This window comes from Prionailurus bengalensis, chromosome C2 (assembly GCF_016509475.1).
Source record: "Prionailurus bengalensis isolate Pbe53 chromosome C2, Fcat_Pben_1.1_paternal_pri, whole genome shotgun sequence".
Classification (NCBI taxonomy): Eukaryota; Metazoa; Chordata; class Mammalia; order Carnivora; family Felidae; genus Prionailurus; species Prionailurus bengalensis.
The window spans coordinates 88,263,556-88,277,571 of NC_057350.1; the positions used below are offsets into that span (position 1 = coordinate 88,263,556).

General features: G+C 39.2%; 1 protein-coding gene across 2 annotated transcripts in view; it reads left to right on the forward strand.

Annotated features, from left to right (window-relative positions):
- Positions 1–14,016, forward strand: part of KCNMB3 (potassium calcium-activated channel subfamily M regulatory beta subunit 3) — a 34,161-nt gene that overhangs the window by 11,826 nt on the left and 8,319 nt on the right. Inside the window, exons 2-3 of one of the 2 annotated variants that reach the window (XM_043594867.1) lie at positions 9,637–9,828; positions 13,707–13,905. In XM_043594867.1, coding sequence (XP_043450802.1) covers positions 9,637–9,828; positions 13,707–13,905 — 391 coding nt within the window. Of the gene's footprint in view, positions 1–9,420; positions 9,829–13,706; positions 13,906–14,016 lie in introns of those variants that run through there. The other variant, XM_043594866.1, reaches the window with a different exon arrangement.

The following is a 14,016-nucleotide window of genomic DNA, read 5'->3' on the forward strand; positions in this document are numbered from 1 at the left end:
AAGATAGAATTGGAAAAAATTTACACAGAAGTAAAAAATATAGTAAAAAATTAAAGAAAAATATTTTTAATAAAAATTGAAAATAAAATGAATTTTTTCTCTTTCTGTATTCAAGAAAAAGAATAGTGTAAAAGAGAAAAAAAAAAGAAAAAAGAAAAAAAAAGAAAGAAAATTGAATAGATGGACCTGCTAACAGATTGAAATAGGACAGAAATTACTTCGTTTTCCCCTAGAAGTCAGTCTATGTAGCGCTTTATAGTCCATAAACTAAGCCGGTGGTGAGACTTGTATTCTTGAAGAGCGAGGTTGGCCCAGTTGGGCGGGGCTCAGTGAAACAGCTCTGTTCTCCACTAGATGGCGCTGCCAGCCTACTGGGGTGGATTGTTGCAGGGCTTGTAGATATGTATGCACATGCGCGGGAGCAGTAAGATGGCGTCATCCAGATACCCAGTCTCTAGTATGGGAATTTTTCTCTCGGATCAGCAATCGCACACCCATCCTCTGTCTTCAGCTTTCGTCCGCTCCTGGCTTCTTCACTGTCCGTGACCAAGCCCCAGGCAGTACCTCTCTCCCGAGTTTTATCTCAGATGAGGCTGTTTTCCCTGGCCCCTTACTTCTGAAGGACTGCGGCTTTGACCCGTTCCATCCCTCTGCGGGAGGGTCTCACCGAGCAATGGCCGAATGCCAGCTGTACCCAGGAACGCCTGCTGGACCCTGCTGCTGCTGGTACCCCGAGACTGCAGCCAGGTGCCAGCCTGCCCCAGAAAAAGTTTGCGAGATAGTGTAGCAGCAGCTTTTCAGGGACTGTGGAAAATCACAACACACATCTGTCACCAGGCTTCACCCTTAATGGCCTTGTTCCAGCACCAGCGAATGTGGCCGCCTTCTGGGGTCTGCTGGGACCAGGTGGCTTCAACAGTCTCTACCAAATGTCCTTCCAGCAGTGGAACCGTTTTTCCCCGTGTGGCCCGAGAACCTCCCAGACCCCACTCTCTTCCTGGGGATTCACCTTTCCCACCAGAGCACCGCCAGGTATGGAGCTGCAGAGTTGCAGCCTTTACGCTCTCCTTGTTTACAGTCCTAATGGAATTTAAACCCTCTCCTTTCTCCTTTCTCCCTTTTTAGTTTAGTCCCTGCGGCTATTTCCAATTTTCCACTTTCTCTCCAGCTGCTTTTGGGGAGGGGTGCTTTTCCCATATTCTCCCCTGACCAAGTCTCTGTCCTCGCTCTGCCTGCAAAGGCGACTCCCTGCCTGCCACCGGCTTCTCTCTCCCCAAGTTTACCTCTCTGTGCCACGTACCTGCTGAATTCTGTGGCTCAGGTTGTGCAGATTGTTGTGTTAATCCTCCAATCATTTTTCTAGGCGTGTTGGACGGTTTGGTGTTGGTCTGTCTATATTTCATGGATGCGAGACATAAAAAACTTCCATGGTGTTCCGCCATCTTGGCTCCTTCCCATGACTTTTTCATTTTATAACTGGAAGTCTATACTTCTTGTACTAATTCATTAAGTAATTAATTAAGAGAGGGGGGTGTGGGGAGAGAGAGAATCCCAAGTAGGCTCCACGCTCAGCATGGAGACTGACATGACCCTGGGATCATGACCTGAGCTGAAATTAAGAGTTGGACGCTCAAATGACTGAGCCATCCAGGTGCCCGTGGAAGTCTGTACTTCTTGATTATCTTCCCCTATTTCGCCACCACACCAAACTTCCCTCTGGCAACCATCAACTTGTTCTCTGTGTCTTTGAGTCTGGGTTTTGCTTTATTTGTTTTGTATTTTAGATTTCACATAAAACTGAAATCATACAGTATTTGTCTTTCTCTGTCTTATTTCAATTAGCATCAATATCCTTGAGGTTGATCCATGTTGTCACAAATGGCCAGATTTCATTCTTTTTTTCTGGCTGAGTAGAATTCCAATATATATCTTCTATATCTTCTTTATGCACGCATCCAATGATGGACACTTAGGTTGTTTCCATATCTTAGTATTATAAATAACGCTGTTATGAACACAGGGGTACACCTATCTTTTCATATTAGTGTTTCATATTCTTCAGATAGATATCCAGTAGTAGAATTGCTGGATCATGTGGTAGTTCTCTTTTTAGTTTTTTGAGAAACTTCCACACTGTTTTCCCTAGTAGCTGCACCAATTTACATTCCTACCAACAGTTCACATCCTCACCGATACTTGATTACTTCTATCTTTCTGATTCTAGCCATTCTGACAGTTGTGAGGTGATATCTCCTTGTGGTTTTGATTTGCATTTCTCTGATGATTCGTGATTTTGAACATATTTTCATGTGTCTGTTGGCCATCTGTATGTCTTCTTTGGAAAATATTCTTTGGAAAATATTCAGATATTCTGCCCATTAAAAAAGTTTTTTTTAATTATTTTTTTTTTAAAGTTTATTTATTTATTTTGTAAGAGAGAGAGAGATATAACAAGTGAGGGAGGGGGAAGGAGAGAGAGAATCCCAAGCAGGCTCCATGCTCTACACTGTGCCTGACATGGGGCTCCATCTCATGATTACAAGATCATGCCTTGAGCTGAAATCAAGAGTTGGATGCTTAACTGACTGAGCCACCCAGGTGCCCTCTGCCCATTTTTTTAAATTGGATTTTTAAAGTTGTTATTGAGTTGTAGGAGTTATTTATATATTTTGGATATTAACTCCTTATTGGATATATGATGTGCAAATATTTTCTCTCTTTTGGTAGATTGCCTTGTCATGCAGAAAGCTTTTGGTTTGATATAGTCCTGTGTGTTAGTTTTGCTTTTGTTTTCCTTTTCTTTGGAGTTAGATCCAGAAACACATCGTTAAGACCAATGTCAAGGAGCTTTCTGCTTATGTTGTCTTCCATGAGTTTTATGGTTTCAGGTCTTGCATTCAAGTTTCTAATCCATTAAAACAAAAATTTTTTTAAATTTTATTTATTTTTGAGAGAGAGAGACAGAATCTGAAGCAGGCTCCAGGCTCCTAGCTGTCAGAACACAGCCCGATGTGGGGCTCAAACTCATGACCTGAGCCAAGTGGGATGCTTAACTGACTGAGTCACCCAAGCACCCCTGTTTTCATCCATTTTGAGTTAATTTTTGTATATGATGTAAGATAGTGGTCCAGTTCCATTCTTTCACATGTAGCTGTCCATTGATTGAGGAGACTGCCCTTTCCCACTGTATATTCTTGTCTCCTTTGTTGTAAATTAATTGACTATATAATCCTGTTTTTATGCCAATACCACATTGTTTTGATTGCTTTAGGTTTGCAATATAATTTGAAACCAGGCAGTGTGATACCTCTAGTTTTGTTCTTTTTTCTCAAGATTGTCTTAGTTATTCTGGGTCTTTTGTGGTTCCATATAAATTTGAGAATTATTTGTCCTATATCTGTGAAATATGCCATTGGAATTTTGATAGGGGTTATACTGAATCTCATTGGTTTGGGTTTTTATGGGCATTTTAACACTATTCATTCTTCTAATCTATGAGCACAAGATATCTGCATTTATTATTTCTTCAAGTTGTTTAGTCAATGTCTTATAGTTTTCAGTGTACAGATTTTTTTACCTCCTTGGTTAAATTTATTCGTAGGTGTTTTATTCTTTTTGTTGTGATCATATGGAATTATTTTCTTGATTTCTCTGATAGTTTGTTTTAGTGTATAGAAACACTACAGATTTTGTATATTAATTTTACATACTGAAACTTTCTTAAATACATTTAATAGTTCTAATAGTTTTTTGGTGGTCTTTAGGGTTTTCTATATATAGTACCATGTCATCTGCAAATAGTGATGGTTTTTCTTCTTCCTCTCCAGTTTGCCTCTTATTTCTTTTTCTTGCCTAATAACTGTAGCTAAGAGTTCCAATATTATATTGAATAAAAGTGGGCATACTTGTCTTGCTCCTGATTTTAGAGAAAAAGCTTTCAGCTTTCACCACTGAGTCTGATGTTAACTGTAGGCTTGTCATATATAGCCTTAATTATGTTGAGGTACTTTCCCTCCATACCCATTTCATCAAGAGATTTTATCAATAAATTGATGTAGAATTTTGTCAAATGCTTTTTCTGCATCTGTTGGGATGATCATATGGTTTTATCTTTATTAAAAATTTTTTTTAAAAGTTTATTTTTGAGAGACAGAGAGACATAGCATGAGTGGGGGAGGGGCAGAGAGAGAGGAAGACAAAGAATCCAAAGCAGGCTCCATGGGGCTTGAACTTATGAACTGTGAGATCATGACCTGAGCTGAAGTTTGATGCTTAACCAACTGAGCCACCCACGTGCCCCTTATCTTTCATTATTTTAATGTGGTGTATCATATTGATTGATCTGTATATGTAAAACTGTCCTTAAATCCCTGGAATAAATCCCACTCGATCATGGTGTATAATTCATTTAATGTTTTGTTGAATTCAGTTTGCCAATGTTTTGTTGAGAATTTTTACTTCTTTGTTTATCAGGGATATTGGCCTATAATTTTTCTTTTCTTTTCTACAACTCTGGGCTTTGTTTTCTTTTTCTAATTCCTTTAGGTATGAAGTTAAATAGTTTCTTGTTTCTTGAGATAGGTTATACTGCTATGAACTCCCATCTTAGAACTGCTTTGGCTGTATCCTGTTGATTTTAGTGTGTCATATTTCTGTTTTCATTTGTTTCTAGGTATCTTTAAATTTTTTCCTTCGATTTATTCTATGATCCCATAGTTATTCAACAACATGTTGTTTTATCTCCATGTATTTGTAGTTATTTCAGTTTTCTTCTTGTATTGAATTCTAGTTTCATACCACTGTGGTCAGAAAAGATGCTTAATATTATTTCAGTCTTCTTGAATTTATTGAGACTTGTTTTTAGCCTACCATGGGATTTATCGTGGAGGATGTTTCATGTGCATTTAAGAAGAATATAAATTCTGCTGCTTTTGGATGGAATGTTCTAAATATATCTATTAAGTCCATCTGGTCTAATGTGTTAAGGCCAATGTTTCCCTATTGATTTTCTGTCTGGATGATTTAGCCATTGGTGTAAGTGGGGTGTTAAAGTCTTCTACTATTATCTTATTGCTGTCAGTTTCTTCATATTAATATTGGCTTTACTTTAGTAGTATGTTGGATGCATATATATTTATAAATGTTATATCTTCTGACTGGATTGACTCCTTTATCATTACGTAGTGCTCCTTTTTGTCTTTCATTACATTCTTTGTTTAAAGTATATTGTGTCTGATATGAGTATACATACAGCAGCTTTCTTTTTATTTCCATTTGCATGAAATGTCTTTTTCCCACCCTTCACTTTCAGTCTGTGTGTGTCTTCTGACGTGAGTCTCTTGTGTGCAGTATATAGATGTGACTTGTTTTTCTTTTTTTTTAATCCATGCAGACACTCCACATTGATTGGAGAATTTAGTATGTTTACAATTAAATTAATTATTGATAAGTGTGTACTTATTGCCATTTTGTTAATTGTTTCTGGCTGTTTTTATAGTTCCTCTCTGTTTCTTTCTTCTCTTTTTCTCTTTCCTTATATTTTGATGAATTTCTTTAGTGTTGTGTTTACATTCCTTTCTCATTTTTGTATGTATGTATTTACTTTCAGGTTTTGCTTTGTGGTTACCATGAGGTGCACACATGTCATCTTATGTCTATGACAGTCTATTTTAAGTTGATAGCAACTTAAATTTGAACACATTCTAAAACTACATTTTTACTCCTCTTTCCCTACTTTATTATATTTTTAAAGTTTTTTTTCACGTTTATATTTGAGAAGAGAGAGATAAAGCATGAGCAGGGGGAGGAGAGAGAAAGAGGGAGACACAGAATCTGAAACAGGCTACAGGCTCTGAGCTGTCAGCACAGAGCCCAATGTGGGGCTCGAACTCACGGACCGCGAGATCATGACCTGAGCTGAAGTCTGATGCTTAACTGACTGAGCCACCCAGGCACCCCGTCCCTACTTTATATTTTTGATATCACATTTTACATGTTTTTATTTTACGTATCTCTTAACTAATTATTATGGTTTTAGTTCATTTTACTACTTTATAAGTGATCAATCCACTACCTTTGCTTTATATTTACCTGTTCCAGTGAGGGTTTTGTTTTTTTTTCCTTTGGTATGTTTTCTTGTTATTAGTTAGTGCCATTTCTTTTCAGCTAAATGAAATCCCTTTGACATTTCTTGTAATGCCAGTTTAGGAGAGATGTACTTCTTTAGCTTTTGCTTATGTGGCATACTTATCTCCTTCAATTCTGAATGATACTATTGCTGAGTATTTCTTGGTTGGAATTTTTTTTTTTCTTTCAACATTTTGACTATGTCAGGCCACTTCCTTCTGGTCTGTAAAGTTTCTGCTGAGAAATCTATTGAGAGCTTTATGGGGTGTCCCCTGTACATAACAATTTGTTTTTCTCTTGCTTCTTTAAGTTCTTTATTTGAATGTTTGACATTTTAATTATAATGTGTCGTGATGTGGATCTCTGTTTGTCTTATTTGGAACTCTCTGGGCTTCCTGGAGCTGGATATCTGTTTCCTTCCTTAGGTTAGGGAGTTTTTCAGCCATTATTTCTTCAAGTAATTTTTCTGTCCCATTTTATCTCTCTTCTTTTGGGACCTCCTATAATGTGTATGTTATTCTACTTGATGTTGGTCTCTTAAGTGGTCTTCATTTTTTAAAATTCTTTTTTTCTTTTGTTGCTCTGTTGGGATGAGTTTTATTGCTTTGTCTTCCAGCTTGCTGATGTGTTCTGTTTCATCCGTTTGCTCTTGAACCCCTCAAATGTATTTTTCAGTTCGGTTATTGTGTTTTTCAGCTCTGTGACTTCTGTTTAGTATTTTCTTATAATTTCTCTCTCTTAGTTCAAGTTCTCACCTTATTCATTCATTCTTCTGAGTTTGGTGAGCATCTTAATGACCATTACTTTGAATTCTTTATCAGGTAGATTACTTATCTCTGTATCATTAAGGTCTTTTCATGAGGTTTAGTGTTGTTTTTTCATTTGGAACATATTTCTTTGTTTTCTCATTTTGCTTGACTCTGTGTTTGTTTAGGCAAAACAGCTATTTCTCTCAGTCTTGAAGGAGTGGCCTTGTGTAAGTGATGAATGTTCTTGTTCACCCTTTCCCTACCTCTTGGTTGTTTCTCAAAACTTTGTGGTTGTCTAAACTGCCTGATTTATTCTTTGTATGTCCCAGCTGTTAAGGGTGTGTTAAAACCTGTCAGTGTTCCAAGGGAAGGAATTTCATTTAGCACCTAGTTTAAGGCTGATTGGAAGCCAGACCCTCAGGCAGCAGCTGTAAAAGTATGCAAATATATACAGTCCTGAGGGGCTGCGATTGGAAACCTAGTTGGCCTTCAGACAAGGTGATCTAGAAGTGTCTCCCAGATGAGAGTTGCAAAAACTGGGGCTCCAGACAAGCTCCTTTCTGGGAGGTCTTGTCAAGCTATAGCAAGACCAAGAGGGTGTGCAGGGATTGTATATCCCTGCTTGTGTTCCCTGGGAGTGCCTCCTTAGCCTCTAGATGTGTAGGAAACCTGAAGCCTGTACTTTAGGCTGAAGCTCCAGGATAAGGAGATAGGTCTTTTTCACAGGAAGATTGTGTATTTTAGTCTGCTATCTGTGCAGTACCTTGGGGGGTGGTGGCCTACCAATAACTTGTCTTTCTAATCATTACATTCCAGTGGCACTCAGGAACAGCAGCGTCTTGGCCACCAGGGTCAGGTGATCAAAGGTGTCCCCTGTGTAGATGCTTCCCATGCACACTGAAATTATGCCGGTTTTCTATATCAACAATTATAATTGGGTCTGTTAAATCAATATATGAGAAATGCAGAGAGGCCTTATAATAAGCCTCTTCATGTGTAGATTCCATGGGTATCTTACAATAAACCTCTGGGATGCCTTATAATATGAAGCAACTAAAATCTAGTTTCAGAACATGAGGGAAAAGATGGGATATTGGGTATTGGAAACCCCACAAAATATCCAAATCTTAGTTTATGGCTGAAACTCTTAATCTATCATACTTGTTGACAAATTATAAAATGTACTGGCTCAAATTTCATTAAAAAAGTTTTTTCCTCTTCCCATTTTCTGAGGGTGGCATGATTGAAAGTGAGTGAAATATCAGAGACTAAAAATCTCCAAACCAGGTCTTGAAGTCAGAGTAGTATTAACCAGGGAGTGTTGCTGTCCTCTGAAGCCAGTGCTTCCTGGTGTAGGCTCCTGGAACATCCTGGATAGCCTGACATTCCCCTCACTCTCTTTGAATTCTGAAGATGTTGCCAGAGAGAAGAGGAGCTAGGGAGAGAAAAGGAGAAGGATGTGGGATAAAGTATAAAATACACTTTTGGAAGAAAGCAAGTAGCAATTCCTTTGACAGCGTTTTTACTCAGCTTTAACTTTTAGTAAGCTTTTTAAGCAGCCTGATGGTGCCTGAGTTTCTACCATTATAGCTGCATTCATTTGGCTTAAGATTTTGATAAGACTCTTAAAGTGGAAATACCTCTGGGACTCATATGCCTAATGAGCAAGGAGTAGCAAACCAATGACATTGACCATAGGAAGTGGTGGGACTCTGGCAAATTGGAGAATACATGCCTGTCCATGGGGACAGCCTCTGTTTGGCTCGGCCAGCTGCTCATAGGCAGGAGTATGGGATCTTATGATATTTTCAAAAGCTAGTAATCAGTATTTTTATGAGAAATTTCATGATTTTTAAATTGTTAGCAACTAATTCCACATTGAACACACACACACACACACACACACACACACGCACGCACACACACACAGAAGGCCAAACAAAACACATTTGTGGGCTGGATGCTGTCCATGGGTCACCAGTTAGCAACTTTTGTTTTGGACTTTACTGTTCACTGGACCCCCCCCCCCCCCCCCCCCCCCCCCCCCCCCCCCCCCCCCCCCCCCCCGTGAAATAATTTATCGCATCCTTTGCCGGTACAGAACAGAGGGAAGGAGAGAAGAAATGTAGGACCATTCACACAGAGCTGTGAGTGAACAGAGAGGAGATGAGGGGTGAGGGGAAAGAAAACAGCAGTGAAGGCTTCATTATTCTGAGTGGACTGACCATGGGTCACCAAGCCCCGTAGTAGATATGCTGCTTTTCCAACAGCTGAATATAAAAGAACAAGTCAAATCCTACTATTTCTGGATGCTGTTAATTCCAAACCTTTTAAGTCATTCTTTACATATGGAACTTATAAAATAGTGTAAAAATCATTTTCATGGGTAATGTGCAGTATACCTGACAGAGAAGTAAGCTCATAATACTTAGTCACATAATACAAATAAAAACTACAGACAGTCAATTGTTTCCTAATCATTGATTAAACCGAACACTAAAGACTTCCTTATGATTGTTTGTTATATGTAAGAAATAATATTATATTATATTACATTATATTTTATAACACATAATTTTAGCTTGTTTAGATGGACTTTTAGCCAAGCTCTGAACATGGGATTTCATGGTGTTGCACTCAACCTGCTCACAAACCTGAGGTGGACAGCAAATGGGATCATCCCTCCACCCACCATGGGTTGGTATATGTTTCCATTTCTCTATGGGCTTATTGAAATATCTCCTTCCTACTTCCTCCAAAGGACAGCCTTTTCTGCCTCAGGCAGAAATAGAAATATAGACCACGATGATGGAGACTTACCAGATGTGCACAAGAAGCTGCCATCCAGTGCTGGAGAGGACCGAGCCTTGCTGCTGGGTTTTGCAATGATGGGCTTCTCAGTCCTCATGTTCTTCTTGCTTGGAATTACCATCCTAAAGCCTTTCATGCTCAGGTAAGAAACATAGAAAGGAAACCCAGAATTTTCAATTCGGATCAGATCCAAGCATAGTGGTAGAGAAGAGGAAGCTGGCTTTGGCCTCTTCAGCCCTCCTGACCAGTGTCTAAGGGATGATAGAATCACCTGTTTCGTTATCAGTGCTGGGAGGCAGTTGGGTGTAGAGAAAGGTGTGGTAACAAAGTGGAAGATACTCCTTTACCACTCCCCCTTGTCAACTTGAAAAGTACTTCCAACAGCTGATCCATAAATTAGATATGCATGGAAGGAATAAATTCTTCCTTTAACAAGCAGATATCATAGGGAAAGGTTAATTTAAGTCTTCTATGTGAACACAATAAAAGTTATTTAACTCTGAGTTTTTTGAGTTTGACAATATCTACCTAGCACATAGTAGTTGGTCAATAAGTGTTTCTTCCCTTTTGTTTTATTCATTATTAAATACAGCAAATAACAGTTACCATTTATTAAATATATACTATATGCCAAAATATACTATATTTTATCCTATTTAAATCTATAGCAAACCTATCATGGTAGCATTATTTTATCATTTTCATTTTCATTTTATTTTTTTATTTTTATTTTTTAATGTTTATTTTCGAGAGGGAGAGAGAGACCACGAGCAGGGAAGGGGCAGAGAGGTGGGGAGACAGAGAACCCCAAGCAGGCTCTATACTGTCAGCACAGAGCCTGACGTGGGGCTTGATCTCAGGAACTGTGAGATTATGACATGAGCTGAGACCAAGAGTCTGATGTTTAACTAACTGAGCCACCCAGGCGCCCCTTAATTTTCATTTTATAAATGAGAAAGCTGAGGCTCAGTCCAAGTAACTTGCCCAAGGTCACCTAGCCAGTAAAGAACTTGCCTGTCATTTTGATATAAGACTCCTGGTCTCCTAATACTTAAATGAAGTTTGTAGCAATGGGGGTGGGGGATGGGAGGTTTCATTAGGGCAGGGGAGGAGCTGTTTAATTTTGGAGGATGCCTTTTACAACATGGGGTACTTTGAGGGAGGGCAGTATTGGGTAGGGGGACAGCAAGGGGCACTTTCCCTTTTGTTAGCCAAAGAGTGATAGAAGGCCCAGGGAGAATAGGGAGAGGGAGGCCTAGGAGTTAAGAAAAAGGATCACAGAATAGGAAGTAGGTGTCCTGCTTTTGTTATTTATCAGATTCATCTCCTGCCATTCCTAAGTTACTATTAGGGCAATAGTGTGGAGGTCACCATCACTACAGAACACAGTGCCACTATTAGAAGCATTCAGGATAATTTTCCCTCTGGTATTATCACCATGTTCTGCTTCTCATCATCCAGCTTACTTTTATTTAGTAGACACCAGGAAACTTATATGTGGTTATACTTCCTTCATTGCTTTGGCTGCTAGGAAGCTCAGAGCGAAATTTGTGGCCCAGTTCTCATAACTGTAGGGGATCTTATGGTTTTCAGTTTATGTGCTTTACCTTACTCTTGACTTCTAGCTTTCTACCTTCCTTTTTCTATTACTCCATTATATGTAGAGAGATATCTATCTATTGCCTATCTCTGTCTACCTACCTACCTACCTACCTTCCTACCTACCTGATCATCTATCCTTCCTTCTATCCATCCATCCATCCATCCATCCATCCACCCATCCAATCATCAATCTAGCTGCATTACACATACCTATGTAAGCTGAATAAATTTGTGTGTGTGTGTGTGTGTGTGTGTGTGTGCACGCATGTGTGTGCATGTGCATGAGTGCTTGTGTGCAGGTCCAGGTCAGATTATTTTCTAAAATGTGATAATTTGTGAGATGTTTTGAGGATACCTTCTGCAACCTGACACCAAACTGTTGCTCGTATTTAAATTTTACTTTGCTAAGCATTTCTGGAAATTGTTTGCTTAAAGTAATTGAGTGCTTAAGAGTGGTGAGTTCTCATCTGTCTCTTGCCTCGTGATTTTGTGCCACCTCAGAGAGTGGTTTTGCTCCATGGAAGATGGCCTGCTCCCACGCCCTTCGACCATCATCTCTCAATCAAATGATGGATTTTGTCTATTTGTAGACAAATAGACACACAGTGCTGTTGAAAGAACATGCTCATGTTTCCAGCTCTAAATACATGCCTGGTTCCAGGTGCCTGGGTGTCTCCGTTGGTTAAGCATCTGACTCTTGATTTCAACTCAGGTCATGATGGTGCGGTTTATGAGATCGAGCCCCACATTGGGCTATGTACTGACAGTGCAGAGCCTGCTTGGGAGTCTCTCTTTCTCCCTCTCTCTCTGCCCTTCCCTTTCTCTCTCTTTCAAAATATAAATAAGTAGACTTTAAATATGTCCCTGGCTCTCCCTGAGAGAACTGGCCTGACCCTTGTGCACAGGAAGAAATATACTGCTCTCCATAATGGAGCTTTCTGAAATCTTCAAGGAAGGTTCCAACCACACTCAGTTCAGCATTTGATTAGGATTCAGAGAGCCTAAGTTCTGACACAGACAAATGGGCAACTCTAAAGAATTATTTTAAGATGCCTAGTCTAAATAAGTACAGAATTTAATTTTGTGGAAAAGCAGCTGGTGTTAAACCTGTGAAAGAACCTTATTTTTCATATTTGTATTTTCACTTGCCCAACATTTTATTTATAAAATTTATAAAATATATATAAAATATATTTATTTAAAAAATCCAATGATTTTTTAATGCCCTGGGCCTTGAGATTATTTTAAACTGCACTGTGTCTCAAGTTTATTATATTAATACAGAAAAATGTTTACTTATGGCCAAATATCTTAACAGGAGAGCAGTATGAATCCAGATAAATGAGGCTTTTCAAACATTCTAGACTTTAGAATTTGCTAATCTGACTTCTTGTGTTGAGGTCGCCAGGAAATAAGGTCAGGGACCCACCTGGGTGTGAGTGTGAGGGCCCCCAGGAATGGACCTGTACATTGTCAAGCATTTCTTCTTACCCAACTTTACTTTATCTAGGACTTGTTCTCTAACAATTTCATACATATTTGTCTTTTCAACACCACCACAAAATTTTCGTGGGCAGGAATTTTGTCTACCACTTCTCATGGCACCTAGAACATTCTGTGAATGTAGTATGTGTGCAAATACACAAGGAATGTTTTCCAAATCAAACTTTCATTCAGTACAACATGTATTGAGCCTCTATGTGGGAGGCATGGTGCTTCTTGCTTTAAGGAACATGAAGATGAATAGGACATAACCCCTCACCTCAAGGAACCTACTGACAGTGAAAACACGGTAAGTTTTCTGAGACATTCCTTCTATGATTTGTATTTGCCTCTTTGGAAGTAGAATGAGTAAATGGAATTGTACCTTGTTACTAGAATTCTATATTGACTAAGGGTCACATTGACTGTGGTTGGAACCTTCCAAAGGCACATTTTCATCAGGACGGGCCAATGGGTGCATCTTGAGATGATAAGGAATGGAAGAGGATAAGATTTCTGAGTATGTGGTTACAGTAATATTTGTCAAAGCATGGTTCGCCAAATACCTGCATCTTAAATACTGCTGAATATACAGATTCCTGGATTTCAACTCAGATCAACTAAATCCAAATCTCTGGGTGTGAAGCCTTAGAATCCACAAATACTTCACTCTTAAACTCGCTCAGGTGATTCTGAAGTTTGAAAACCATTGCTCTAAGGGTTGGTGTAGTAAGAAATATGCCAAGGGGGTCATAACTGAGAAGAAACTTAGCAATATGCTGTTGTTTCTCTCCTATCTCAATGTTCCCTAATCATTATGTACCTTCTGTAATGGTTCCACATTCCCTGGAAATAGACACGTCTTGGGTTATCACATTACAACTATAAAAGTAAATTTTCTAGAGGGTGAAGATCATTTATCTTTTGCAATTGAAGTATTCAGAGAGAAGAGTCGAACTGTACTACCATCCACACTCATATCACGGACGACTGGATGGACTGCGCTTTCCCCTGTGGTGTAGGCTGCCGAGGCCGGGGCGAGTACCCATGTCTTCAGGTGTTTGTGAACGTCACCCATTCAGGTCAGAAAGCTCTCCTACATTATAATGAAGAGGCTGTCCAGATAAATTCCAAGGTAATTTCATGTTCATGTAATTAAAGAGTTCTCATTACAGCTGCCCTTCCATGCCAGACTGTCCCCTGCAGAGTGCAGTACCCAGGACCATCTCTGGCAGTAAACCCGTTT